This window comes from Papaver somniferum, chromosome 9 (genome assembly GCF_003573695.1).
Source record: "Papaver somniferum cultivar HN1 chromosome 9, ASM357369v1, whole genome shotgun sequence".
NCBI classification, from domain to species: Eukaryota; Viridiplantae; Streptophyta; class Magnoliopsida; order Ranunculales; family Papaveraceae; genus Papaver; species Papaver somniferum.
Genome location: NC_039366.1, coordinates 115,485,212 through 115,512,756, shown reverse-complemented (window position 1 = coordinate 115,512,756; position 27,545 = coordinate 115,485,212). Strand labels below are relative to the sequence as shown.

The 27,545-nt window shown below is 38.1% G+C and overlaps 5 protein-coding genes across 5 annotated transcripts; 2 read left to right on the top strand and 3 right to left on the bottom strand.

Moving 5' to 3' along the window:
- The first annotated feature begins 7,459 nt into the window (after positions 1-7,459).
- Positions 7,460-8,683, top strand: LOC113312452 (acyl-coenzyme A thioesterase 9, mitochondrial-like). Its single transcript, XM_026561205.1, has one exon. It carries the CDS (start codon positions 7,460-7,462, stop codon positions 8,681-8,683), a length of 1,224 nt encoding a protein of 407 aa, XP_026416990.1.
- Positions 8,684-14,611: 5,928 nt separating this feature from the next.
- Positions 14,612-16,007, bottom strand: LOC113312451. The gene is made up of 3 exons (XM_026561204.1): positions 15,994-16,007; positions 15,010-15,468; positions 14,612-14,864 (listed from the first exon to the last, which is right to left on the bottom strand). The coding sequence occupies exons 1-3, from the start codon at positions 16,005-16,007 to the stop codon at positions 14,612-14,614; spliced, it is 726 nt and encodes a 241-aa protein (XP_026416989.1).
- Positions 16,008-17,288: 1,281 nt separating this feature from the next.
- Positions 17,289-21,538, top strand: LOC113307647 (DEAD-box ATP-dependent RNA helicase 18-like). Its single transcript, XM_026556097.1, has 11 exons — positions 17,289-17,573; positions 17,661-17,897; positions 18,274-18,516; positions 19,057-19,136; positions 19,264-19,369; positions 19,458-19,571; positions 19,785-19,883; positions 20,007-20,096; positions 20,518-20,624; positions 20,692-20,835; positions 21,046-21,538. Exons 1-11 carry the CDS (start codon positions 17,304-17,306, stop codon positions 21,305-21,307), a joined length of 1,752 nt encoding a protein of 583 aa, XP_026411882.1. The 5' UTR covers positions 17,289-17,303; the 3' UTR covers positions 21,308-21,538.
- A 1,208-nt stretch (positions 21,539-22,746) lies between these two features.
- LOC113313449 (zinc finger protein CONSTANS-LIKE 16-like) lies at positions 22,747-24,496 on the bottom strand. Its single transcript, XM_026562216.1, has 3 exons — positions 23,872-24,496; positions 23,502-23,651; positions 22,747-23,295 (listed from the first exon to the last, which is right to left on the bottom strand). Exons 1-3 carry the CDS (start codon positions 24,418-24,420, stop codon positions 23,242-23,244), a joined length of 753 nt encoding a protein of 250 aa, XP_026418001.1. The 5' UTR covers positions 24,421-24,496; the 3' UTR covers positions 22,747-23,241.
- Positions 24,497-24,833: 337 nt separating this feature from the next.
- Positions 24,834-26,015, bottom strand: LOC113312450 (F-box/LRR-repeat/kelch-repeat protein At2g27520-like). Its single transcript, XM_026561203.1, has one exon. The coding sequence runs from the start codon at positions 26,013-26,015 to the stop codon at positions 24,834-24,836; it is 1,182 nt and encodes a 393-aa protein (XP_026416988.1).
- Positions 26,016-27,545: the final 1,530 nt, after the last annotated feature.

Here is a 27,545-nt window from a genome sequence, read left to right as displayed (position 1 = left end):
TTAAATATACTTTCACTTTTCTATTAACCATATTCATCTAACACTTCATGTCAAATGATAATCAAATGAATCTAATTGTGTTACTCGTAGAGTTGTTCAATTGTTTATATTCTCATAGAAGTATACAAGACACAATTGAAAAAAAAACGGATTTGATTCAAGAGAATCAATTCATGAAAATTTAGCCATGGTTTGCAAAGATTGCATTCCTTAATATATAAATGTATCCGTTCATGAGTATGAAATCATACTTAACCGATTGTAGAACTTAAACCAACTTAGTTTGCAAACGGGTATGCAAACTTGAGTTCCTGACATTGGTCTTGTCCGACAGTTTGCAAACAGGTATGCATACTGTGGTACCGGACCGCAACTCAAGTGAAACCGTTTTCAAACGGGTACGCAAACTTGGTTCCCGAACTTTGACAGTAAAAACCGTTCGCATACTTCTATGCATACTTGGTTCCCGGACCTGAATCGCACTACAACAGTTGGCATACTGGTATGCATATTGTGATATATCCAGACAATGGTTATTTGTTCTAAACTCCCATTTCAATCATTAAAACATCCTTAGAAGACGACAATAACCGTCTCACACAAACTATTAGCTTATAAGTAATTTTCAAGTGATTGAATGATCAATACAAAATATTCCGAGTCTACATCAAATGACTGTCTCACACAAATCATGTAAGATGTTTTAAGGAAATTTGCACATGATCATCTTTTGACTCATTGTTTAGTTTCCAACAAATAAATCGTTTCCAACTAAACTCGTCAAGAATAATGATGAATATAGTTAAAGCAAAAAGCTTTCCAACACATATTTCGAGAAGGATATAAGCGAGATAGAATACAATAGACTTATTCTCAATAGGAGATAGAATAGAATAGACTTCTGAGTGATAGATAAGTTTTAGTCTCCATATACCTTTTGTTGATGAAGTTCCTCCAAGCTCTCCTCAGTAGATCTTCGTCTTCAATCGACGAACGCCGTGAAATATAAATCTCAACTACACATTATATCCTAATCCGAGACATAACTATAAGTAGACTAGAAATCAAGACTTTTAGTTTTGATCACCTAAACTTGACAAACAAGCTTGAGATAGCAACGCTTGCGAGTTCGACCGAGCAGTGCTCTAACATACATAACCGGTTCTAGAACTTCACCACTGTGTTCGCAAACCAGGTTCACGAATAACAGCTCTGGACCTTGGCCTAGTCAAGACGTTCTCAAACCCGGTTCGCGAAAAACCGTTCTGGACTCAACTCAAGTAAACCCGTTTGCATACTAGGTATGCGAACAAGAGTTCCAGACCTGTATTACCACAATACAGTTCGCATACTAGGTATGCATACCGTGTTGTATCCAGACATGGGTAATCGTTATAAATTCTCAGTTCAATCATTGAAAGACCACAATGGTTGTCTCACACAAACCATTAGCTTCAAGTAATTTTCAAGTGATCGAATGATCAATACGAAACTTCTCGAGTTAACATCAAATGACTGTCTCACACATATAAGATGTTCAAGGTAATTTTCACATGATCATCTTTTGACATAATATTTAGTTTCCAACAAATAGATTGTTTCCAACTAAACTCGTCAAGAATATGATGAACATAGATAAAGCAAAAATCTTCCAACACATATTTCTAGAAATAGATAAGCGATATAAACTCGGTTCGAAATATCAAATGTGTATAATGTAAAAGTCTATACAACTATATGACTTAGTCTCATTATAAGATAGAATAGAATAGACTTCTGAGTGATATATAAGTTTTAGTCTCCATATACCTTTTGTTGATGAAGTTCCTCCAAGATCCTCAGTAGATATTCTTCTTTAATTGGTGAACGTCGTGAAGTCTAAAGCTCAACTACACATTCTATCCTAATCCGAGACATAGTTATAAGTAGACTAGTAATCAAGTATATAGTTTTTATCAACTAAACTTGACACAAGCTTGAGATAGCAACGCTTGCGAGTTCGACCGAGCAGTGCTCACCCTTACACCTTATAGAAAGTAAAACTTAGTTATTAGGCATGTGAATTGAAAGATTTCTATGTAATGTTTCAACCCTACACCGATACTGTCCCACTAGCCACTATGGTCATCCGACTGTGTGGGGTTTTCAATGGGAACCTCAGATGCCATCCAATAATAGCTTTCTGGGAGGTCACCCATCCGCCCGAGTACGCTTAGCTGCAAAGTGTTTTTCCAATGCTAGAGATAATTGTGCTGACAAGACCTCTGTATTAGTAAAAGTCAAACCATTACTGATATTCTATTCGGCGAACGCTACCTGTCGAATAGGGATATTACAGTTATATTTTCACAGATGACTCATAGTCATTCAGTAAAAAATATACAAGATTTTTTTTTTTGTAACGAGTCAAATAATTTTATCTAAAGTATCATTTCATCCATAGGTGATTCACCATGTTTAGTAGAGGGTCTTTGTAACAACTATGCACTAAATACTTTAGAAGGATTTATTAAGCATACTCAAAACTTTTGGGCATACTCAATAAAGAAAAATAGAGTCACAAGGTAGTAAAACCAATAATTCCTTATCCACCATATTTTAACAATGACAATAATTCCCATATCGTTTATATTTTTGTAATTTTTTTTTTTGTTTTTTTGAAGTTATTTACAAAACCTAGACCTAGGTTCAGCTGAAAAGTTATCAGTCGAACCTAAATTTTCTTAAAACATACCTAGGTTCCTGAAAAGTTATTAGTCGAACCTTGGTGTTTTTCGTACATGAAGAATACTCATAGATTCGGTTGATAACTTGTCAGTCGAATCTAAACTTTTTGAAAACATATTAAGGTTCAGCTGATAAGTTATCATCCGAACTTCAGTCTTTAACTGCTGACTCGAGCGAAAAATATGACAACTGAACTTAGTGTTGTTTTGCATAAGTGAAGTTCGACTATTATTTCTATGTTTAATTATCAGCCTAACTGTTCATCTGCACTTTCAGAATGAAGAACAATGAGTAGTTCGGCTGATAATTCGTTTTGATTGTCAGCCGAACTTCACTCTGTAACTGCTATAATCCCCTAGTTTTTTTCTTCGATTTAAACCTAATCTATCAATTAAACACAAGACTTCACTCGACGGAAATAATTTTTTTCTTGGAACTAAGGAGTGACACAAGGAATGTTACTCCTACGAATGGTGTGGTGGATACAGTGACTGGTAGCTTTACTGCTAAAGCCTGTTATGAGAAAATGGTTTCTTCCCCTGATGATTTGGATTTCTCGATATCATTGAGATACAAGCTTATTCCTCCTAAAGTTATTTTTCCAAGTTTGGATGCTTTACACAATTCAGTTCCTACCAGGTGTATGTTACGGGATAGAGGAATTTAGGTACACTCAACAACCCGCGTTATCTGTAATGAGACTGATGAAGACATGGATCATCTTTTTCATCCATTGTGATAGATAACAAAACTCGTGGATTATTTTATTGCGCCCCTTCGGGTTATTTGGTCCATGCCAGGTGAGTTTAAAGCTTTATTACCAAGTTGAAGACTTCCCAGGGTTGGGCAAAGACAATTTTTAATTTGGCAGATCATTCCTTATGCTATATTTTTGGAAGCTTGGAAGGAAAGAAACTATCGGGTACATAGTGGACGTTCGAGATCAATTGAGGAGATTAAAAACAATGTCAAGCACAAAGTAGTTAATATCGTATATCGGTATCATATCGGTCGGGTCCGATACATTTATACAAAATATTATATCGGTTTTTATAGGTGATACAACATTAAGACTAGGATTTTAAATATTTATAAATGTTTTAGTCTAAAGAAATTTGTGACATATGATGCATTAATTCTCAAGATTAAAAGCTTCACATTACAAATTAAATCACATTCCAATATCTATTTCAAGTCCAATATCCAATATCCAAAGCCCATTTTCCTGTAGCAAGTACCAGGTTGGGCAGAGATAATCTCTCGTAAAGGTCTTATCTCCAAGATATGGTTAAGTTTCTACACCAGCTCACCTGCCTGGGAAACCTGTCGAAGACATTAGTAAGTCCTTGGAACCTTCCGTGCCGCGGGTGGAACAGGAGGTGATCACACCATTTTAGTAGGGTTTACGCGTTCGCGACCGTTAAAGTAGCATGCCCACTTTATCCCTGCCCAGAGCAAGCAGGGCTACAGGGAGGAGTCCCCCTTTCATGATCCTGCTGCCTTGCGTAGCCACAGGAGAGAGTCCCTCCTTTCACATATGCTAGGATGGTTTCACATGTTCACTGTTGTAAGGGAAAATAGTCGATAATTTTTCGACAGCTAAGCACAGGGGACCAAACTATTCTTTCTCTCGGATAACCGAGGAGAAGAATGAAGAGGTAGTCGGGCTAGTTGTCACTGCGTGAAATGGGGGCCAACCAGCACCGAAGACCAAACACCACTCATATGCCAACACGTATTGTCCCTTTAGGACCGACCGTCTCAGGAAGAACTAGCAACTCATGTCAGTGATGACAAGAGAAACACGCGCTCCCGGGGCAAATCAATCCCAATGGACACGCTGTGCGTGAACTATCTATTCAAAGTAACCCTCATTAATTTTCACCATCGTCTCAGCTAATTTCAACCTACATCGGAAAATGAAATAGTTGGAAATTTTTTTATTGAATCGGATTGAGTTTTCAAGCGTACGGAGAAAGTAGGCGATTATGAGGAAGGAATCTATTTAAATTTTTTCAAATCTAAATAATTTATTCTACCAAATTACCCTTACCTATATTATAAGTGTACCGGTGAACCTGGTATATCGGTTTGTACCGGCTGATACGAGCGTTTTTATCGTTTAATCCTTGTATCGTCGATAATTTAGATATCGTAAAGGTTTTCCGCTACACGATAAAAAACGATAATATCGGTCGACACAACCGATATTGACTACCTTGGTCAAGCAAAACATTTGTTTGTGAAGCTCTACAACTGATAATAATTGTTGCTTTGCAATTTCTTGTTTCTGCTAAAGATAGATGAGTTTTTAGCTCAAAATCCAAAATCTGTACAATGGTAATTATTTTTTTTCCTCTTCAATATAACTTTCTCTTTCTAAAAAGAAAAATTTCACTTAATTTGGTTTCTGCTTCGACTCCTTCTCCTTCTTTTTCTTCACTAATTTGCAGATTAGAAAAACGATTAGAACATCCACTTTTAGTCGAAGACGATAAAAGTTGAAATAATGTTAAGCGTTTGGTTGAAGTAGATAGAAGAGAAGGGAATAAAAATAATTTAAAAAATAGATAAATTTTTGCTTTCAATTTTTTTAAACAAAATATGTAATTAAAAGTAATAAAAAGTAAATTAAAAAAGATAATTAATTAATTTATCTAAGTAATTTAACAAGCCTTAGAACATCCTTATTAACCTACACTAGTTAGGTTAATTATCTTATATGCCTCAACAAAATTGTTGAGTATCCCAAAAAACAGCCTTCATAGACTTATGGATGGGAGGGCTCACCCAATGACCCAAACACATCGGTCGAAGTTTTAAAACCAATATTAATTGATTTTCACTCCTACAAACTAATTTTACTTCAATTTTTTTCAACAGTTATTCCCCATAGCATTTTTGACTGAGCTGCGGAACTAGTGACACGAGATTAAATATCTTGGTTGACATTTTAAAAACATTGAAAGGGCCACTTCAAAAAATAATAATAGTAAGACTTTCTAAAAATGCACAATAGAAAGGAGTATATGCTTAAAATTTATGATAGAACTCATGAAGAATATTCGAACTATAATTTTGGGCATACCAAAATCTTCCAAGGCATACTGAATGAAGACAAAAAAGATTGTGAAATAGCAAAATCAGATAACTCCTTAACTCAATTTTTTTTTAATGACAAATCTGCCCTTTACGTATTAGTGTTACTAATCTTGATTAGTGATTAAATATTTTGTTTAGTGATTAAAATAATTTTCAGAATTATAAGAGTTGTTTAGATGAAAAATTTGGGGAAAAAAAATCAAAGTTTTGGTTTGGTTAAGAAGGAGAGAAAGAGAAGGAGAAAGTGAGAAAATTCTAATTCTTGATTCAATGGAGGATGAGGAGTGTCATATATCATCTAAAAAACCTAGGAAAATACACATCAACTACAACAATGATTCCCAAATGGTTGATTTCCTAGATTACGAGAATGATTCAATGGAGGATGAAAAGGTTCGACTTACATTTATGAGCCGAACCGATCCCTTTATGAACAGTTCGGCTTGTATAAAATTTTCTTAGAAAGCCGAACCTATTCCTGAGAGTTCTGGAATAAAAAATGTTAATGGTTCGGCTTATATAATGAAAATCGTATCAGCCGAACTGTTCATATACACTTTCAGGCTGAAAATTTGAAGAACCGTTCGGCTTAAAAAACAACAACATTATGCGCCGAACCTAGGTTCGGCTCACAACGCAACTAAATTATGCGCCGAACCTAGATTCGGCTCACAACTCACCTAAATTATGCGCCGAACCTTGATCTGAAACCTGGATATTGACAACTAATGAACAGTTCGACAAGCTATAAGTGTTATTGTTATGAGCCGAACCAACTAGTTCGGCTTGTTTAAAAATATCATAATGAGTCGAACCTAGTCCTGTGTGATCTGGAAGAAAAATTATGTGACTCGGCTCATAGATGTAAGCCGAACTGTTCATCAATGGGTTGGTTCGGCTCATAGATGTAAGCCGAACCTATTCCTGAGAGTTCAGGAATAAAAAATGTTAATGGTTCAGCTTATATAATGAAAATCATAGATTTTAACCCATTAAAATCAAGTAGATTTTATCTTCATCTTCAAGAGAATGAAAATACGAAGATAACGCAAAAAGAATGAGGTCATTCCGACATTGGACGAAGAAGTTATGATCAAAACAAGATCGAAAGAATTCAGTCTACAGCGGGAAGTTCGGCTGATAACTCATCAACACGAGTCAGCCGAACCTAAAGCCTATAAATCAATATTTTCGAAGTGTTTAAGGGTATATAAGTCATTCATACCCATTAGACACCCCTTATCAATACACCCTGGTTAGAAAAATGACTTTGTATGCCTATAAAGTTTTTGGTATGCCCAATATTATGGTTCGAATATTCACTGTGATGAAACCTTCAACAAGAAAAGTTCATTGTTACTTCACAAAGAAGCCCAGTTCAACTATTCAATGCAGAACTCATCAAGAATATTCACTAAAGTCTCCAATATTGACCTCAGTTATGATGAAGTCTCCATCAAGAAAATTTCATTGTTACCTCACAAAGAAACCCATTTCAACTGTCTTAAACAACATTCTACAACCAACCCAAAGAAATTAAGAAATCTTCAAAACTCATAAATGATCATTATATTTAACCCCACCCCCACAGTACTAATTCAAAAACTAACCAAACCCTTTACTAGAAGAAATGACAGAAGAGAAAGTAATTCCTGTAGTTTCAACTTTATCATCTCCATTTGAAGTAGATGCAAGTTCTTTGATAAAAAAACCAATTTGTTTATGGCAAGGTACTTATCATTCTCCTGTAACAAAGGCTTTGTGGGAAGCAAGGTCTAGTATCAATCCAGCATATGCAAATAATGCACCAGCACAAAGAGAATTGCTTACTAAAACTCCTTCAGAGAGTCGAACAAGTATTGTTTATAACTTCTCTATGGATTTTATACTTAGAGAAGAGTATAGAGATCCTTGGAATGGTGTTAGGATCGGTAAATTGCTTGAAGATCTTGATGCCCTTGCAGGTACTATCGCTGTCAAGCACTGCTCTGACAAATGTATCCTGACAAGACCTCTCTTGCTGGTCACTGCTTCTGTTGACAAGATGGTCTTAAGGAAGCCTCTTCATGTTGATGTTGATTTGAGCATGTCCGGGGCTGTCACATGGGTTGGGCGTTCGTCCATCGATATTCAGCTGGAAGTGAGTCAGAATCCACCAGACCGTTCTCATGCTTCAGATGCCGTAGCTTTTACTGCAAACTTCACATTTGTAGCTCGTGACTCCAAGACGGGAATGTCTGCTGCTGTGTACCAGATCTCACCTGAATCTGAACAAGAAAAGATGCTTTGGGAGGAAGCTGAAGCCAAAGATAAAGCAAGGAAGATGAAGAGAGGAGAGAAAAAAAGAGAGATTGAAAACATGGAGGGCGAGAGGCTTAAAGCTTTGTTGGCTGAAGGAAGGATCTTGTGTGACATGCCAGCATTAGCAACCAGAGACAGCATTCTTCTAAGGGATACATGTCATGGCCGCATCTTTGGAGGATTTTTAATGCACAAGGCATTTGAGTTGGCTTATTCGACAGCTTATGCCTTTGCAGGCCTGGTCCCAAGTTTCCTCGAAGTTGAGCATGTGGATTTCTTACGACCTGTGGATGTTGGAGACTTCTTACGTTTCAAATCATGCGTTTTATACACCGAACTCGACAACCCTCTGCAGCCTCTCATCAACATTGAAGTTGTAGCTCATGTTACAAAGCCCGAACTCAGGACTAGTGAGGTCTCAAACTCATTCCATTTCACATTCAGTGTTCGTAATTTGCATACAATAGAAAACGGATTCAGTATTCGAAGTGTTGTCCCTGCAACAGAGGAGGAAGCACGGCGAATCCTTAAACACATAGATGCTGATAAATAATTCATAAAAGTACACACATATATACAAATATATTCTCTTAATTTTCAGAATACTCTTCTCTGTATACCGGATTAGAAACGATGAACTCGAATAAAAAAAGAAAAAGAAAAAGAAAACAGAAATTCTGCAACTAATTTCATTACCTGTAATTTAATGTGCACACTTAAATTGCCTGGCATTTTTAGCGGCGATCCAAAAGGAATTAGGTGCGACACTAAAAGATAAAAAAGGTCACCTAAACGTAATTCTAAGCTATCCCTTATTTCTGATTTTTCGAAATGGCCAATATGTCCTTATATAATCGGGAGCCTACACCATAATCGGTAGGTTAAATTGAAATTGTACCTACCGATTATAATGTAGATACTTCGGCTAATAATCCCTTTTATAATCGGTAGGTTATCCAACATATATGACTACCGATTATAAGTTGCCCCAATAGGAGTTTTTTTCTAAAATCCTTCATGTATTGAATTTTGAAACCTGGTATAATCGGAAGGAAATACAACTTAACAACCTACCGATTATAAGGAGTCCCAGATCGAACCCTTGCCATATTCCATAAGTTTTGAGTGTACACAACCACCCATAACCACTTGGTTCGTGTTTTGGATGCAGCGTTAATCGGGAGTTAAATATATATCAAAACCTACCGATTATAAGTTGCCCCAAAATGAGTTTTTTTCTAAAATCCTTCATGTATTGAATTTTGAAACTTGCTATAATCGGAAGGGAATACAACTTAAAAACCTACCGATTATAAGGAGCCACAGATCGAACCCTTTCCATATTCCATAGGTTTTGAGTATACACAGCCAGCCATAACCACTTCGTTCGTGTTTTGGATGCAGCGTTAATCGGGAGTTAAATATATTACAAAACCTACCGATTATAAGTTGCCCCAAAATGAATTTTTTCTAAAATCCTTTATGTATTGAATTTTGAAACCTGCTATAATCGGAAGGGAATACAACTTAACAACCTACCGATTATAAGGAGCCACAGATCGGACCCTTGCCATATTCCATAGGTTTTGAGTGTACACATCCAGCCATAACCCCTTGGTTCGTGTTTTGGATGCAGCGTTAATCGGGAGTTAAATATATTACAAAACCTACCTGTTTATGGGTGAAAACTATTTCTGCTGATTTTGTTAATTTGGGGTGTGTGGATGAGAAATGAATCTAAACCCTAAACAAATGCACTGCACGAGAGTTCTTGTGGTTCGAGAAATCAATCTGTACAACTCCGGCCTAAACCAAGAAATGGCCATTCCAGACTTGCTTCGGTCACAAAGTGAAGGAGATGGGGTTGATCTTAGGGACTAAAGAGAAGAAGGTGTTGAGATTGTGGAGGTGTTGGCTGTGTATGACTTGTATCAGAAAGCTGAACTGGCTTGCAAAATGTAAGCTATCAGTTCTGGTGTTTGGATACGGTTGTATCAACACTTGGTTTCTGTTGTCTTGTTATGTTGGAAATAGGGAGGAGAACATATTTATACAAGTCATTGCACCTAACCCACGTTTCTCATGCGAAGTGGAGGAAGTGGAGTGATGGAGTAGTGGAGTCGTGGTAATTGTCACACGATCAGGTAAACCCCACTTCTCCCATCATCACTAACCGTCCATGTCTTCCTGACACGTTCTTGTGATGGCGCGTTGCACGCTGCACGCTGTAAACCGCCAGACCAGTACCCCAGTAAGTATCCCCCAGTTTGTGACATGATTGATGTCTCGATCGTGTGGATCGTGGGACCCACATGAAGTAGCATGTAATGCTAGGTTAAATAACTAAGTTATTTGGGAAGTCGATACTTGTAAAATATCGTGTGTATTCTATGCATGTAATGCATCGAATATATTCAGCACGTTTTAAGGCTTAACGAAGTAAGTCGCGGATTAAGCATCTTAAAATAGCATCACGTCCATCCATCTTCGAGTGATCGTTTGGAGGCTGTATAGGTAAGCATTGGCCGATCACTCTGTGTGGAAGAGTGGTGGACGGTGATCGTGGTGATGCATGAATGGTCGCCTGACTCCTGTCTTAGGCTGTCCGTCCAAGCTGGCGAAGTTGGACGGACGAGATGACTTGCGACCCACATCTGCGATCTCAGATTAGGGTTTAGGAGGTGCGCAAGTACCCCTTTTCAGCTTGGTCGAATCCAAGCATGGGAGAGGATTTTGGCAAAACCGATCGGGCATGTGTGTAGACGGCTTGCCAGCGTTCGTGTATGTACCTCATTGTACCATGGAGATGTGATCTAAGCCACTCAATTTTTCCGGCGAAGTTGAGTGGTCGAGATCGTTTGGCGATTGGGACCGCACGACCATGCCTAGTTTGGGCGCACGAATCGAGACACCTAGTCATGGTCGGCCTTGGCCGATTAGTCATACAAGTATACGGTCCCACGGTGATTGTGTTGGCATGCTCTGGGCCCTTTGAATCTACATCTACACCCTAATATGGATGGTTGAGGCTGATTTGCGACACATGTGATGTGCCGCAAACCCTAATTAGGGTTTCACGTCCACACTACTTTGGCTGGACGAATTATCAAGCCACGCTCCTCTTTTGAGGAGTCCGACCATGTGGGGCCCACACTGGGCCGGTGGTGAACACGCCAATACCTGCCTGACGGCTATGGGTACGATCTAAGCCATCCAATCATGCCGGTGAAGTTGGATGGTCGTGATCAATTTGAGACCTTTAGTGGAATTTCCTGCGACCCTTAAAGCATCACGCCGGCCGAACTTTGGGCGAGCGTTTGCTCCTCCCTAGCTAGGTCGTGAGATGGTAGGCTATGCAGGTAGAAAGGGGGCCCGCCGGTGTGCATGACAATGCTTGTCCGACCGGATATGGCCTGATCCGCGTCGTCCAATCATGCCGGTGAAGTTGGACGATCATGATTACTTTGAGACTTCCATGGACAGTCTTGCTCGACCGAACCAAAGCAATGCGGCTATCCCCTTTGGGGCTGGCGTTTTAGCTTGTTGGGAAGAGAAGCGTGGTGTTCGACAAGCTAGGGCGCAAATGGGCCCGCTAGTGGTCATCACAGTGGTAGCCTGCTCCTGCTAGGGTTCGTCTAGGCTTGTTAAATCGTGCGGCCAACTTGCGTGGTCGTGATTGTTTCTGAGACTGATATGGACAGTCCAGATTCAAATATGCTCAATCGGGCTAATATAACACACCGAGAGATGTAGCCTGTACGGGTATTTCGTGTATGCTTCATTATTAACACTTGGAGATTCGTGTTACTCTGCTGAGAGCAACACTCAGTCATCATGCCGCACTAATAATGAGAGTTCTGCGGGAACAACACAGGATATACAAGGCTAAGCATGCATTAATAATGCTATAAATTCACAGGGTACATGGGATTGTTGCCACATGCTCCATTCTAGGTAAATTAACGAAGTGAAGAAGTATTCATCATTTTATCAGTGGCTTTATCCTTTGCAGGATGTCAGGGCATAAATTTGGTTTTACAATTTTAGCCCTGAACTAAAATCCACCATCAACACTACCGATTATAAGTTGCCCCAAATTCAAATTTTGAAAGCTACCATAATCGGTAGATATGCTAAATACAATACCTACCGATGATACGAAATTGGTAGATTATTTTTTTAAACAACCTACCGATTGTAATTATTCGGTTATGTTATGAGTCAACTTTCTTTCCGATTATGGTGTTGTTTGGTTCCAGGAAACAGTTTTTTTTACATAGAATAATCGAGAGGGTAATAAAAACTAAACCAACTAAACTTACCGATTATTATTATTCGGAAGTCAAGGTGCACATTTACATTCCGATTGTGGTGTTGTTTGGTTCCAGGAAATAAAGTTTTTTTACATATAATAATCGATAGGGTAATAAAAACTAAACCTACCGATTATTACTATTTGGAAGTCAAGGTGCACATATACCTCCCGATTATGGTGTTGTTTGGTTCCAGGAAACAAAGTTTTTTTACACTGAAAAATCGGAAGGAAAAGTATATTAAAAAACTCCGATTCTGACAAAATATTTTGAAAAATCCCCAGAATCGGTAGGTTAATAATATATAAAGCTTCCGATTCAGACAAAAAAATGCAAAATCCCCAGAATCGGTAGGTTAATATATAAACTTAGCTTCCGATTGTGTTCCAAAATTCAACAGTTTCATATCTCTTCATGTGATTCGCTTGTGAGTCATCGTTAAATGCATAAACATAACAACATAATCATTCATAATCCATACAATGAACCATTCACAATCCACAAACATAACGTATCAACTAAAAATCCGACACATTGTTTGAAAACGACATAATCCGACACATTGTTTGAAAACGACACAATCCGACATATTATCCATAAAGTGAACAAAAAACATCGAGAGTTTACAACATCGAGAGTTTACTATTTCTTTCCTTTGACTTTGCGAAGAGTTGGACCAACATTATCATTGGTTTCATCAACTTGAGTGCTCGATGACGCCCGAGTTCTTTTTTTTCACAATCTTTTTAGGTTGCTTGGCTTTTTCCCCAAACTGAGATGCATAATCTTCATTGTCAATGTTATCAATCAACTCTTGGTGCTTTCTTATCTTATCAAGTGGCACAGGCTCTCCGGCTTTTATGCAATTAGTGCAGCATTTGGACAAACTCTTGAACCTGCCCTTCTGTTTTAAAACATAGCATACCATCAAACGGTTATTACTCTATTTTGACCCATAATATTAAACTAAACTAAGAAAAAAATACGTACCAATCTTTCATAACCCACAGGTTTGTTTTTGAGGATACTCTTGTACGAAGATGGCTTTGGTTTAAGATCACGGATTACACGAATATGAGAAACACTCAGGTACCATTCCATATAGTTGGGAGCATTTTCAAAACCTTTGTTGGCTGGCCTTCCTAGGTTGATCAAGTAATGCGCCCTTCTATCCCAATGCAATTTACAGGATGGTTTATTATTGTGAACGATCGTGATAGAATCCTTATCAGACGTGCACTCCTCCAGAACCAAAGAGAAATGGATTTCCTCCTTTGGTATACCTTGTACAAAACCGTGTTGTCGCATCACCCTTGAGGCATTGTACATCACATATCCTGTGGGGTGCCACAACGGTCCAAAATAAAGGGCCAAATCGGATCGACCCGCGATATGTCCACCAGCTCGGTCTTCCTTGTACGGATCAAAGCATACATCTTGGGTTGTGAGTGAGTCCAAAACCTCCCTCAAACGAATCAGCTGCTGATCCTTCGTCCTATAATGGTTGTCATCGAAGACGTACTTTTTTCCTCTAGGATCGCCTTTCTTCCACGCCGGGTTTTCAATGGCCAATTTCAAGATAGGGAAGTGGTCGTAGATCCATGCCTATATTGTCATTTTTACAAGTATTAGGCAATTGAATCTTCAATGGTAGAAAAACCAACAACAACAAAAAAAAACTATGTAGAGTTAATAAACAATACCTGTAGTAGACTCACGTTCCCGGCCACTTGGCTAATTCCAACCCTCGACGCCTTTCTCAACTCTTCCATCAACCACGCATGGCATGTCGTGCCCCAAGAGTACTCATGCACTTTCTCGAGAGGATCCATAAGTTGTAAAAGGTTGGCGTCTACCCGATTGCCACTGGTATTCGGGAAAATGACACATCCCAATACACATAGGAGATATGCGGTGGCCGCGTGGTTGACTTGCTCATCGGTTAAAGTTCCTTTCTCTTCTTTTTCCTTGGTTCCCTTGAATATATCCATCGGAGTACTAATGTTGAACTTTCTAGTTCTATACTTCATGCATCTCTTGAACTCAGTTGTAGATGTTTCTTCATCCCAACCCAAACACTTTTTAGTTAGATCATAAAGTTTGGTCCATTCCAACTGCTTTGTGAACTCAGCCCTAACACCTTTTCCATGGACAGGGAGTCTAACAATTTACACAACATCATCTGGGGTAATCGTCATCTCCCCAAACGGCATATGGAAGGTGTCGGTCTCAGGATAAAGTCTCTCCACAAACGCCGATATAGCCACCCGGTTATGTTCCAACATTGAGTTCTCCGCAGCATCAGCCAACCCTGAATTTTCAATGATGGTCTTGAACCTTTCACATTCATCCTTCAAAGTCCAATCCAGCATTTTAGTTTGCGGCGGTCGGTTTGAGCAACCGAACCGCATCGGAATGATACTATTAAACACATGACAAGTTATAAAAAAAATTAGAATAGCCTAAAGTATTACGAAGAAAAACATAATATGTAAATAAAATGGATACGATCATTACCTCGGTTTCATATATTTCTTTGGCCCAGGAGTCTTTGTATCCAAATAACAATTGTCCTCCATCCTCCGACAGCCCAAGGATTACACCTTCTGGAATATCCTTCACCTTCAGTTCATTTGGGACAAGGTGTTGCGCTTTCTTTCGAGGAGGATTTTTCTTTTCGGCTTCTCCTTCTTCTTGCGTACCACTAGGTTGTCCTACTTCTGGTACTCTATCTTCGGGTGCTTCTAGTTGAATTTCTGCTTGTGATTGTGGAGCACTTGGTTGAACACCTTCTTGAACTGGTGGTGATTGAGAGGCACATGGTTGAACACCTTCTTGAACTGGTTCTGATTGAGGGGAACTTGGTTGAACACCTTCTTGACTTGCTTGTTGAGTTCCATCTTGAGCACTTGAAACGGCTTTAGCAGTCCTAGCTCTCCTTGCACTAGCTATCAAGTTCTGACGCCTTTGCTTCCTCGCACTATCTGAGACAATTGCATCTTCGAATTTTCTACCTCGCCTATCCCTAAACAACGCGAAGAAAGTACAACAGGTTAGTAAACTAAATTTCAACACAACCTTCTGAATAAGAATAATCGAAAGTAATAAAAAGTATAACCTTCCGAATAAATCTCAATTGGAAGTCTCACAAAACTAATGTATACCGAATATGCATCAATTTGTGTCCAGAAACTACTAATATGGTTCAGTCTAAACAATCAGAAGAAAATTACACAACATATCAACCGCTTAATACGTCTCTAATACTTGTTCTTCCCTAGTATATTCGGAAGTCAAAAACACAATTACATTCCGATTATGATCGATTTAGGCCTCAGTAATGAAAAATGTTCAATAATCGGTAGGAAACCTAAATATTTAGCACCCGAATATAACGAATGTTCTTGTGAAATGAAGAAATCGACAACAATCGGGAGTTTAAAACAATTACTAACCTACCGAATATGGGTAATAACCGAAAACCCTAAAAAAATAATCATGGATTCGACGAATTGAAGCAATATAAAGCAAATTAATGGTAGAATCTTACCTAATAGGCGCCATTTCAAGTTGCTAGAGAGTTTGGCTTTGAGTATCGCCTACATCAGGGACCGCATCTTCTTCGCGTTCTTCGCGTTCGTGAGTTAAAACCTCTTTATTACGGGCATGTAATCCAATGTTTGGATCCTTACCGCGACAAACGTTTTTGGTTTTAGCTTTCTGGGGTTCCTTTTCTTTCATCTTTATAGAGAATAATCGACGATGATTCGATTCGACGATTAACGATGTATAGCGAGGAGAGGGGGAGAGTTTTCCTCTCTGCAATCGGAAGGAAAGAGGAGAAGAGGAGCTGAAGTTGAAGTTGAAGTTGAAAAGAAATGAAATGAAATGAATTTAGGTTGACTTTGGTTTTATCTGTCAAACAGTTAATAATCGGGCATTACCACATCATAAGCTACCGATTGTTGAGTAGCCCAAAATCGTTAGGGTTTGTTACTTATATACCTACCGATTATAGGAAGCCCCAAATCGAACCACTGCCAAATTTCATAGGTTTCGAGGGTACGTAGCCTACCATAACCATTTGGTTCGTGTTTTGGATGTAGTCATAATCGGAAGGTATATGGATTACATAAACTTCCGATTATAGGCTGCCCCAAAATAAGTTTTCTTCTAAAATCCTTCATTTAATGAATTTGAAATCTACCATAATCGGGAGGTATTGTTACTCGTAGATTTCCGATTATGGGAAGCCCCAAATCGTTAGCTTAGACATGTTTTAATTCGTCCGATTATATAGGAGTCCCAAATTTCACCATTGCAAAAATCTAAAGATTTCTAATTTCTATACTTTAACAATCGGTAGTCTCTTGAGGATCTTGTTACTCCCGATTGTTATAGAAGCCAGATACGAGTTTGGCACATAAACGAACTTAATCGGTAGTGTAATCTAGTTAATAACCTTCCGATTAGGTATTTACAATCGGGTACAGTATAGCTTCCGATTATGTAAGGGCATTAACGTATTCTCCGCGTTTTTGGACATCCCTTAACGTAGTGTATAGGTTGGGAATAAAAAAGTCGCCCCTAATTCCTTTTGGGTCGCCCCTAAAAATGCCTGGTTAAATTGTATGCAGTCAGAATTCTACTGTGAGTTCTCACAGTGCTGTACTCTGAACCTCTGGTCTTCACAATGAGAAGCTTATAGGCAGCCCTCATCAGAAACAGGGTGTCTTTAACAACAACGACCTTTAACAAACACTTACTTCCCAAATTGCCCCTGGTCGTACTTCTTCTCTCTAACCTAAAAGGGTTTTAACTGAAAATCAAAGAAAAAACGGAAGTAGGAAATTGATAGCAATGGAGGCATCAACAGAAGCTCCAAATAGAGCCTTAACAAAAATTCGATTCTCAGAGCTTGACCCTCCATTATCTGAACCTATTCTTGGTGCCTTAACTAAGTCTGGTTTCAACTATTGCACACCAGTTCAAGCAGCCACAATCCCACTTCTTTGTAAATTTAAAGATGTTGCTGTTGATGCAGCTACTGGTTCTGGTAAAACCTTAGCTTTTGTTGTTCCACTTGTTGAAATCTTAAGACGTTCTCCAGATAAGCCTAAACCTCATCAGGTAACAATAAAGTTTAAGTTTTTTTTCTTCTCTTAAACCCTTAATTTTAGTTTCTTATGGTGTTTGATTGGAGTTCAATTTGTACAGGTGTTGGGAATAATTTTGTCTCCAACTAGAGAGTTGGCGTCGCAGATATATAATGTTGCGGAGCCTTTCATTTCGACATTGTCCAATGTTAAACCAATGCTACTTGTTGGTGGATTGGGTGTAAGAGCTGATATGAAGAAAATTGAAGAGGAAGGAGCTAACTTACTTATAGGCACACCTGGGAGGATATTCGACATTATGGATCGAATGGATATTTTGGATTATCGAAATTTTGAGGTAAACAATGTTAAATGTGTTGGTTTTTACGGAAATTTTAATGGCATAATCTGTTGTGTGGTTTGTTAGTTTGACGTTATGAATGAAAAATGGCTTAAACATCTACGGTAAGAGTGTATTTTGGACTGGAAATGATGATGTGAAACAAAATTGTAGAAATTTTGGACACAAGAATTGGTTAAAATCCAAAAGTAAAATGACCTTGGGAGTTTCTAATGCAAAGGAATTCATCCTTCACTGGTGAAAATTTACCTTGGATTTTCTGTTGAATCGAACACTGATATGGACATTGTCTGTTGGTTCCGACTTCCAACCTCTGATTAGTGGTTAACTGGTTCTCTCTTATTGTTTGTTGATTTGAATTTGATTTGGACAGATTCTTATCTTAGACGAGGCTGATCGGCTTTTAGAGTTGGGATTCCAAAAGCAGATAAATTCTATTCTACCTCGCTTACCAAAGCTTCGCAGAACTGGTCTTTTCTCAGCTACTCAAACCGAGGCAGTTGGGGAGCTTGCTAAAGCAGGATTGAGGAATCCAGTGAGGGTTGAAGTTAAAACAGAAGCGAAAGATGAGCTAGCGTCTGCATCTTCTAAAACACCATTGGGCCTTGAGATGGAGGTATGACTAGATGATTTTTAAATATGTATCCATCCCGTGTCTCTCTTATTGTTGCTTCTGGAAAGACGAATGTTAGTTTGTGACAGACAAGTTCGGTTATGGACACTTGGTAATCCATATACTATTACAATTATTTATGGTATTATGAGAACTAATTTTGCGAATGTCATGTCCAGATTAGTTGGGAAAAGGTTCTGATGATATTTTTGGTTGACGTCCAAGAAAAAGAGCAAGAGAGACAGTTAGTGATTAGGCAACTTGCTTAGTACTGAAGAAGTATACCAATAGCACTTCCCTTGTATAGTTGTTGACTTGTTGTATTGGAATAGGCCAAGCTGTTATGTTCTTTGAACCAGTTGGTTCAACAGAAGTTAAATAAAACTTGATTAGATTCTGTCTGATTTGCATGACCCAGGGGATTCAGAAATTAAGGCTATCATTTAGTTTCTGTCTGATTTGTACCTGGGACACCTATAGGATCCTCTATTCTGACCCCAACTTCTCATTTCATACTGTGTTATGACATCCTTGATCTTGCAGTACATGATTTGTGAAGCTGATAAGAAGCCATCACAGCTTGTTGATTTCTTGACGAAGAACATGAATGAAAAGATTATCGTGTAAGTTATGAGCTGGCCTATTCTGTTTTCTGATCGTTAATTAGTTCCTGTACAAGTAAGGTACATCGGCTGATACGGTTATTCACTTATTCAGTTATTTGTATGTCTGTTTTTCTCTTTATTGCAGCTACTTCATGACATGTGCTTCTGTTGACTATTGGGGAGTTGTTCTTCCACGAATTGCTGCTCTCAAAGGTTTCTCCATTATTCCTCTTCATGGGAAAATGAATCAGGTAGTTATATGTCTCAATAACTTCAAGATTAGTGGTCCATAAAAGCTGGTAATATTTTGATAGTTACTGTTCCTTTCACCTTTTATAGATTGCAAGGGGAAAAGCATTGGCATCTTTTACAGAAATTTCAAGTGGTATTCTTCTATGTACCGATGTAGCAGCGAGGGGACTTGACATTCCAGGTGTTGATTTAGTCGTGCAGGTATGTTCTGTTGAGATTTTGTTCTTTCTGTTTCACAAATTCAAACAAATCATGAGTTTTACAAGCATTTCATTCTGCAAATATTTCCCTCTGTATCTGACAAAAGAAGTCGCAGAAAGGTGGTTTTCCTCGTCAAAAAAATAATAAAGAAGGTAATTTGTTTATTATGACAAAAATTCCAATTAAGGGTTTTTCTTTTCGTTGTTTATGCAGTATGATCCTCCTCAAGATCCAAATATGTTTGTACACAGAGTTGGTCGAACTGCACGATTAGGCAGACGAGGACGAGCCATTGTTTTTCTCTTGCCGAAGGTTATCTTCTTGCAGCTGCTCATTCTGTTTCTAATCGACTCTTACCTGTCAAAATCATTGATGTCATAGCCAATGCCATGTATCTGATTTTTCGTAAAGTTAACTGCTTTGTTATTTTTGTAGGAGGAAGAATACGTAGACTTCCAGCGAATACGAAGGGTCCCACTTCAGGAGAGGATATGTTCTGATGATGTTCCTGATATTACTCCTCAGGCCAGTAAACCTACCATTCATATTTATTTTTACATCTACCATGATCTCATATGCATGAAATAATCTTTTCTATTTAAGCATTAGAAAAAAAAAATTTCCATGTTTGCAGTGGAAGGAAAAAGAAAAGGGATATGGAAATACTCTAGGACAAAATGAAGCCTTAGTGATGGAGTTTCAAAGTGCTATTAAGCACAGTTAGTAACATGAAATATGATCAGCCTTGATTCTTTACAACTTCTAACACAATTGTTTTTGCTCGCATTTTCTTATACAACTCACACTGTCACAAGTATGATTTTATGGTTTCTAAAATTGACTTCTCGATTATTCTTAGCTTGATTTTGATCAGCTGCTTTGCTTTCAACTATCCAATCTGCTGAATCTGTAACTCATCCCTGATCTTGTGGAAACTGACTTTCAGATACGAACCGCTGCAAAGAAAGATCGTGATGTCATGGAAAAGGGTCTTAAGGGGTTTGTCTCATTTATCCGTGCATATAAGGAGCATCACTGCTCTTTCATTTTTAGGTAAGCTGCAGAATCCCATATACAAATCCTCCATATGTTTCAATCTCCTTATCTGAGTGTTCTGTAGGTGGAAGGAACTAGCAGTGGGAAAGTTGGCGATGGGATTTGGGCTGTTGCATCTCCCATCGATGTCGGAGCTGAAGAATCACTCGCTTTTTACCCATGGTTTTGTTCCAGCTGAAGATGTCAATGTGGAAGAGATCAAGTACAAGTAAGAAATGTTAATTACTCTTTCAGCTTCTTCTTTATTGAAAATATATGGTATAAGCCGGAGGGATCCCAGAATTGAATCTCACTATCTGTCTGTTTCCCGTGACGAAATGCTGAAATATGTACATGCTCCAGATTTTTTCGTCTATATATTCACTATCTCACTATCGTCTATCTGCACCTTTGTTAACTGGTAATTTGATTTGGTTAGAGATAAAAATCGCGAGAAACAAAGAAAGAGGAACCTGAAAGCAAGGAAAGAAGCAGAGCTCGAACAACCAAAGTTCAATAAACCTAAGCGAAATCCAAAAGAATCAGTTACCAGGAAACAAACAGCCAAGCAACGACGAGCTGTTCAGACAGTTGATGATGCAGAGGAGTTGGACAGGGACTATCGCGCTCTAAAGAAGCTAAAAAAGGGTACTATTGATGAAGCTGAATTTGCAAAGCTGACAGGGGCGGAAGATTTTTGAGCAGCAGTGTAGTTACCTTGGCATCCTCAGAGAGGAGGGACCAAAGAAAGAACCCTAGAACTGTGGAGTTAACTGCCAACTCAACTGAGCATGGAGGGATTGGATCTTGAGAAGAGATACTTGTTGCTATTCCCGACCTTCATATGGTTAGTGCAAAGAAAATTTTGTGTAAATTTGAAATTTGCTTATGGCTCTGTTTGTACCGCCACAGTTAAAATTACAATTTTGTCATTCTTTGGTTCCTAGTAATGGTTCTGTGTATTATCCACCCTAGTAGTAGTGGCAGTAACGAGGTTTATGACCACTTGTTAGAGAAACTCCTATGGGGGTAGAGTTTATATATTAAACTGCCGAGTTCCTTAATAGCAGGCCGAGTTTGAGCTCCACTACGGGTGAAGTTTCTCTACCACAGTATATAGTACATGAATCTGTCATCTCCATACTGAGGTTTTAAGGATAAAAAGAAGTACGTCATAACAGGAATTTAGGATTATGTGCAAGGAAAGGAAAGGACAAAGATATATCATATTATGCGCAGACTGGTGCTTTCAGGTGAACCCCATACTTTATCAAAATGCAGTGAGAAGCAATAATATTGGGACCAAAAGGATCCTGTCACCCCAAAAATTTAGGTCTCATTTTGCAAAATGCCAATAGGTTCCCTCCACAATTTGGCGAAGCTAATAGTTCTCTTCCACAACTGACATAAAACAGTTTTGGACCATAACTTGCATCATAATGAGGTAAGGTGCTTTCAGTCTTTACGGATTTTCTTTATCTTTTTGCTTTTCAACTTGGCCTTCATGCACAAAGTCACAAATGATATACTGTACTATATACATATATACCGTCTTCCCTGATATCTTCCGTGTATGCTATGAGATACCTCAACTTGTCCAAGTCTGAAGCATGAGAATATTCGGTTGTTGATAAAAGGAAAGCTAGTAAAAACAGTAGGTATTGTTTGAATGAATTGATCATACATGTTTTTTGGTTAGTTATCTGCACTTAATTGATGCACAGGCAAAGAAATCATGAGAGTACAACCAATCAAGGTTTTGAATGTGTGGTTTTCGTCTGCATATAAATGTTTCTAATGATTGATAGTTTGATACCAGTCTAAGTTTCTAGTGATCTTTTAAGTTTGCATATGGTGGGTTTATACTAATATTTACCAAAGCACAGTAGTCCAAGAAATGATATTTATCAACAAGAAATGAGATGTTTGAGGAAACTTAAGTCCCCGCTAACAAATTCAGGTTTTCAGCATCTTCTTGGTGTCTGAAACATGTTGATTTCATAGATGGTTATTTAAACAAAAGTGATTATGGCCTGGGTTGATTATCTTAATAGGTCCCTTGTTGTAGTCGTAGAAGATTGAATGGTGAAACTTCTAATAGGTATCAAATAAAACTACATGCATCTATAATTACGTTCGTATTTGTAGAACATGTTGCTTATAAACTGCAAAGAAACTGGAACATAAAAATTCAATTTAAGCCAAAGTTACAAAATACAAGCATTTTTTGAGAAAATCTTTCCGATACTACTTTAAAATGATGAGCAAATCTTTATTGATTCTCATGGATACACGTCTCTGGTCCAGCCATATCTTTCCACTTGTGATTTTCCTTTTTCTTTTATAAGAAGCATTTTTGCTTGATTTTTTTCCAAGATATTTTTGCTCTGATAAATATCTCCAAAAATAAGAAAACTTTTCAAAAATATTTTTTGTTTGTAGCCTTTTAGGTTGAATCACATGCTTTACATGTGACCGAAGAGTGAAGACAGTGAAGTGAAGCTTATGACCAAACCACCCCAAAAGAAATGGACCCAGAGGAATTTGTAAGGCTTTTCTCATGGGCTTATGACCCATTCTGTAGTTAGTCTTGTGAGCACAAGAAAGATTTCCTCTGTCAGATACTTTTCAAATGTCATCTCATAAATATCTTCTCTGGAACTCTTTTTACAAACCTTCCCTGCAACCACTGTTAAAATGCAATATAATCAATACACAGAAGACAAAACGCACACTACCGACACGGAAATTTTACCTTTTCTTTTTCTTTTCTGATTCAGAAACTAAGCTTTCATCAACAACAGATGTCATACAAGTGCCAACTATATGCACCGACCAATATTTATTATTAAATGCATGGAAATCAAGTCATTTGCAGGGTACAAAATTATTTACCTTCAGTCTAGGTCTTTTTTCTGCATTGAGTTTCCGGACTTCATATCTGATCTTCTTGGAAAATAACCTACTTTGACGTTTTTCTTTGTACCTAAGAACTTTAGCTTCTCTTCTTGTTTTTTCTTCTTTCATTACCGGCACTTCTCCCATCTCAATAAATTTGATCACAACCATTAACAACAAAAAAAAACAAACACATTAATATAATCACCATAAAATAAATAAATGAGAAATATCCAACTTAAATTTACATCTCTTATGGCTCTCAACCTACATAATTTTCCTGATATCAACATCCACAGAATTTACCAACTTTGCCATTTTCTTAGAAAAGAAGAAGAAAATAGAGATAAGTTAATAATGTACGTACGAAGGTGGCGTTCGACGCGGAATGGGAGCTGTATTCATCATTGGTTGCCCAAAGGGATCCTCGATTCGACCATGCATCCATGACTTCTTGATAATTCAAATTCAACTTCAAAGATATGTTCTTCTCTTCATCCTCTCCATACCCAAATGACAATGAATCTTCTCTTTTAATGACTTTATTATCTCCGTATCGATCATTCCGTTCTTCTTCAAACATGTATCCATTAGTGTTCTTTATCCCCATATTGTAAAATTCTTCATCAGCTTCACATTCTTCTTCATCTTCATTATTAACCATAAATTCATCCCATTCCATGAAGTTCAACTCAACCAAGTCATCACCATACAAGTCACTCTCTCCTAGTAAATTCGCATCTCCCTCTTGATCATTACTTCCCCAAATACTCTCCAATTCATCCAGTATATCAATTTCCTCTACCTCATTTTTTGTCATTCTCGACGAGTTGATGTCCGGAACGGATTCTGGAACTTCTTGTTCCTCCTTTGGACTCCTCATCAGATGATTAGAGGATGGACTGTGTCTTCTCATTTTCTTCTGTTTTTTTTTCTCTCCCTCTCTTTAGAAAGTTAAGTGCATGGATACTTTTGAGAGCAAGAAGAGGTAATATGGGTGACTGGGTGTTTTTTTTCTCCCCATATAATTTGTTTCCTTTATCCTAAGGGCACCTTATCTTTACACTACTGGTTAGACTCTCAAAATGATAGGATGAACTTGTCCAGCATGGATAGCAACACAAGGAAAAGATCAGTTTTGATTGGAACCAATTCTTTTGGTTCCATTTGTAACATATACATGTGCATTCATCTTTTTAACAAAATTTTATGAAACAAATTGTTGTTAAAAAGAAACAGTAAGAAAAAAGGAAATTTCAAATAATTTGACTGTTAAATGTTTGTCATTGGTTTTCACAAGATAAAAATATTTAAGGGATACTAAATATATCAGATATTAAAAGAAAGATCACCAATCTCGCATGTCTTTCTTGCGACAAAACCTAGCGCACTGCTTGAGTATGCCTTGGCTTGCATATCTGGAAGGAAAGCATGACTGGATGCATGCATCAAAGATAAGTCATTTGTTTTAAAACCATCGGGAAGATGTGTCCATTCATCCGCTTTGAGGTTGTACATCAATACCTCGATGGAGTATTCACTGAGAAGTACTGTGTGCAGACAAACCATTATGTAATCTCCGTGACTTGTACAACTTGAGACAAACGCAAATTTTCCATGATTGAACACAGCGATTGGATCTGGTTTCAACTTGTAATTCTCGGTATCTAATTCAAATATACTCAGTGGTTCAAGTATAGTCATTGGACGGTCAAATATCGTAAAGATTCTTCCACTGCAAAACAACATTTCCACTCTAAAAGTACCGTCAGGCCAAGATGAGCTGAGTGAAATATCCTTTACCAAGTCTGTCCCTTTTGATATATCGAAACGGATTAGACTTCTTCCTACAAATCTTTCAAAGTAGTTCACTATGATTTGACCCTCACTACCTAAAGTTGCCACGCCAGAAAGGTTGATTTTGGGATCTAATACGTTCAACCGAGCTTTAGCAGTATGTGTTAATGGCCTGATATCCTTCCAAGCTTTTACTTCAGATGAGAAAACCTTTAGAGACAAATCAGGGTTCGAATACCCAAACGTCACATAAACTTTGTAATCTACATCTACATGTGATAACGAGTTTGAAGCATGCATTGCAATTCCCATGATTGGGAATTGATTAATATCAACATCCAGCTCTGGTAAAACATGCGACAACCCGGTTAAGGGATTCGCAACGATCAATCGAAAAAGATTTACGGTATGATATTTAAAGCACATTAATCCAGCACATGCCGCAACTGGAGTACTACTATCTGAATTAGATATTAATAATGGAGGATGAGGTTGTTGTATATACCGTAACTTAGAAACTTCTGTGTCGTAAACCATGAATTGATTTGGGGATGATTTTGGGACCATGGCAAGCCATGGGGTTCGAAGGAAATACTGTTTTGACGAAGTGTATGCAAAAGTTGGAGAGCGAACGATGGATTTCCATCTCTTGCATACGAGTTGGCTTCGGATGACGTCTACCGTAGGAAGCCTTGCTAATATTAATTCTACCATTACATCGTCAAGTTTGCTCCACGGTGTTATCATCTTGTTGCTCCACAATGTTATCATCTTGCTCCACAATGTTATCATGATCTTGCCGACCAAAATAAATATCATCTTGCTCCACGGTGTTATCATCTTAGTGCTCCACAATGTTATCATCTTGCCGACCAAAATAAAAATCATCTTGCTCCACGGTGTTATCATCTTGCAACAGTGGTGATGGTGGTGGTGGTATGAGGAACTTCTAGCTTCTAGGGTTTATATATGATCTATGGAAATCTGGCTTACTGCGTGCATAAGCGTAACTAAGTAACTATCAATCTGTAGGCCTGTCAATGGATACCAATTATCCGACATCCGATACCGACAATCCGTTAGCCGTTACTGCTACCATCCGACATAGCGGTAAACGGATATCCGATACCGATAAGCTAACGGATAATTCCTTCTTAACGTAACGGTAGTGGAACCGTGTATTTCCGTTAGGTTTAGTTCTGTTATCCGGAAACGTTTGTGTACTGCACGTGTAAATTCTTATACCTAGGGTTATTACGTTTGGTTTATCTCATTCTTCACTTCAGTTTTATCGGCACAACAGAGACTCAGAGAGAAAACTAGGGCCGTTGAATCAATCATCGTCTTCTCTGCCTTAGAAATCATCATCTTCTGAGGGTGATTACTGATTAGAAACTAGGATTCTCTTCTTCAATTTCCTTTGAGTTTAATTTCAATCTTCAAAACTCAATTTTCAATTTAGGGTTTCTGAAATTAGGGTTCACAATTTCAGATTTGTGAAATTAATCATGTCCCAAAGCGAAAGAGGAGCATCAAACCATGTTGGGTCTTCACAGAATCTCTCATTTTCAGTTGCATCACATTTACCTGCTGCTGCTGTATCCAACCAAGTTCAAGGTTCTGGAATTAATTCAACACCTGCTTCTGTTACACCTGCAATTCGTCCTAGAGAAGAAGAAGAACAAGATTTAGAAGTAGATGAAGACCCAGTTATAACTGAAGAGAAGAAAAAACTGCGCTCAGTAAGGTCTGATGTATGGGTTGATTTTGACAGGAAAATTGGAAACAAGGTTGTAAAAGGGAAGGAGGTTGGGATACTGATAGCTGAATGCAAACATTGTCACAAGAGAATACCTGCTCCCAATACCAAGGAACCAGCCGCTTGCATTACCATGCGAGAATCTGCAAAGAAAAGCCTGAGAATAAGAAAGGACAAAGGAAGATTACTTCCGTCAAAACAGGTAATGCGCAAACCAAGTTAGCAAATTGGAAGTTTGATCCTGTTGTTACTAGGAGACTAGTTGCCAAAATGATTGCTAAACATGGTTACCCAATCACTATAGTTGAGCATCCTTATTTTAGAGAGTTTGTTAAGTCTCTGAATCCTGCTGCTAAGCTTTACACTAGGAATACAGTTAGGAAAGACATCATGACACTAGCAACTGAGTTCAAACTGGAATTACAAGAACAATTTGAGAATATTACATCTAAATATAGTTTAACAACAGATATGTGGTCATGTAA

Bases quoted from the DNA above. Each gene is read 5' to 3' on its own strand.
- LOC113312452 (XM_026561205.1), top strand. From the start codon at position 7,460: ATGACAGAAGAGAAAGTAATTCCTGTAGTTTCAACTTTATCATCTCCA.
- LOC113312451 (XM_026561204.1), bottom strand. The intron at 14,865-15,009 runs GTTATTTGGATA...TGTGTTTAATAG, and splicing joins TCGGAGGATGGAGGACAATT to TATCATTCCGATGCGGTTCG.
- LOC113307647 (XM_026556097.1), top strand. From the start codon at position 17,304: ATGGAGGCATCAACAGAAGCTCCAAATAGAGCCTTAACAAAAATTCGA. The intron at 18,517-19,056 runs GTATGACTAGAT...TTGATCTTGCAG, and splicing joins CATTGGGCCTTGAGATGGAG to TACATGATTTGTGAAGCTGA. The intron at 20,836-21,045 runs GTAAGAAATGTT...TGATTTGGTTAG, and splicing joins GTGGAAGAGATCAAGTACAA to AGATAAAAATCGCGAGAAAC.
- LOC113313449 (XM_026562216.1), bottom strand. From the start codon at position 24,420: ATGAGAAGACACAGTCCATCCTCTAATCATCTGATGAGGAGTCCAAAG. The intron at 23,652-23,871 runs GTACGTACATTA...AAATTTATTGAG, and splicing joins CCGCGTCGAACGCCACCTTC to ATGGGAGAAGTGCCGGTAAT. The intron at 23,296-23,501 runs GTAAATAATTTT...GCATTTTAACAG, and splicing joins AAAAAAGACCTAGACTGAAG to TGGTTGCAGGGAAGGTTTGT.
- LOC113312450 (XM_026561203.1), bottom strand. From the start codon at position 26,015: ATGGTAGAATTAATATTAGCAAGGCTTCCTACGGTAGACGTCATCCGA.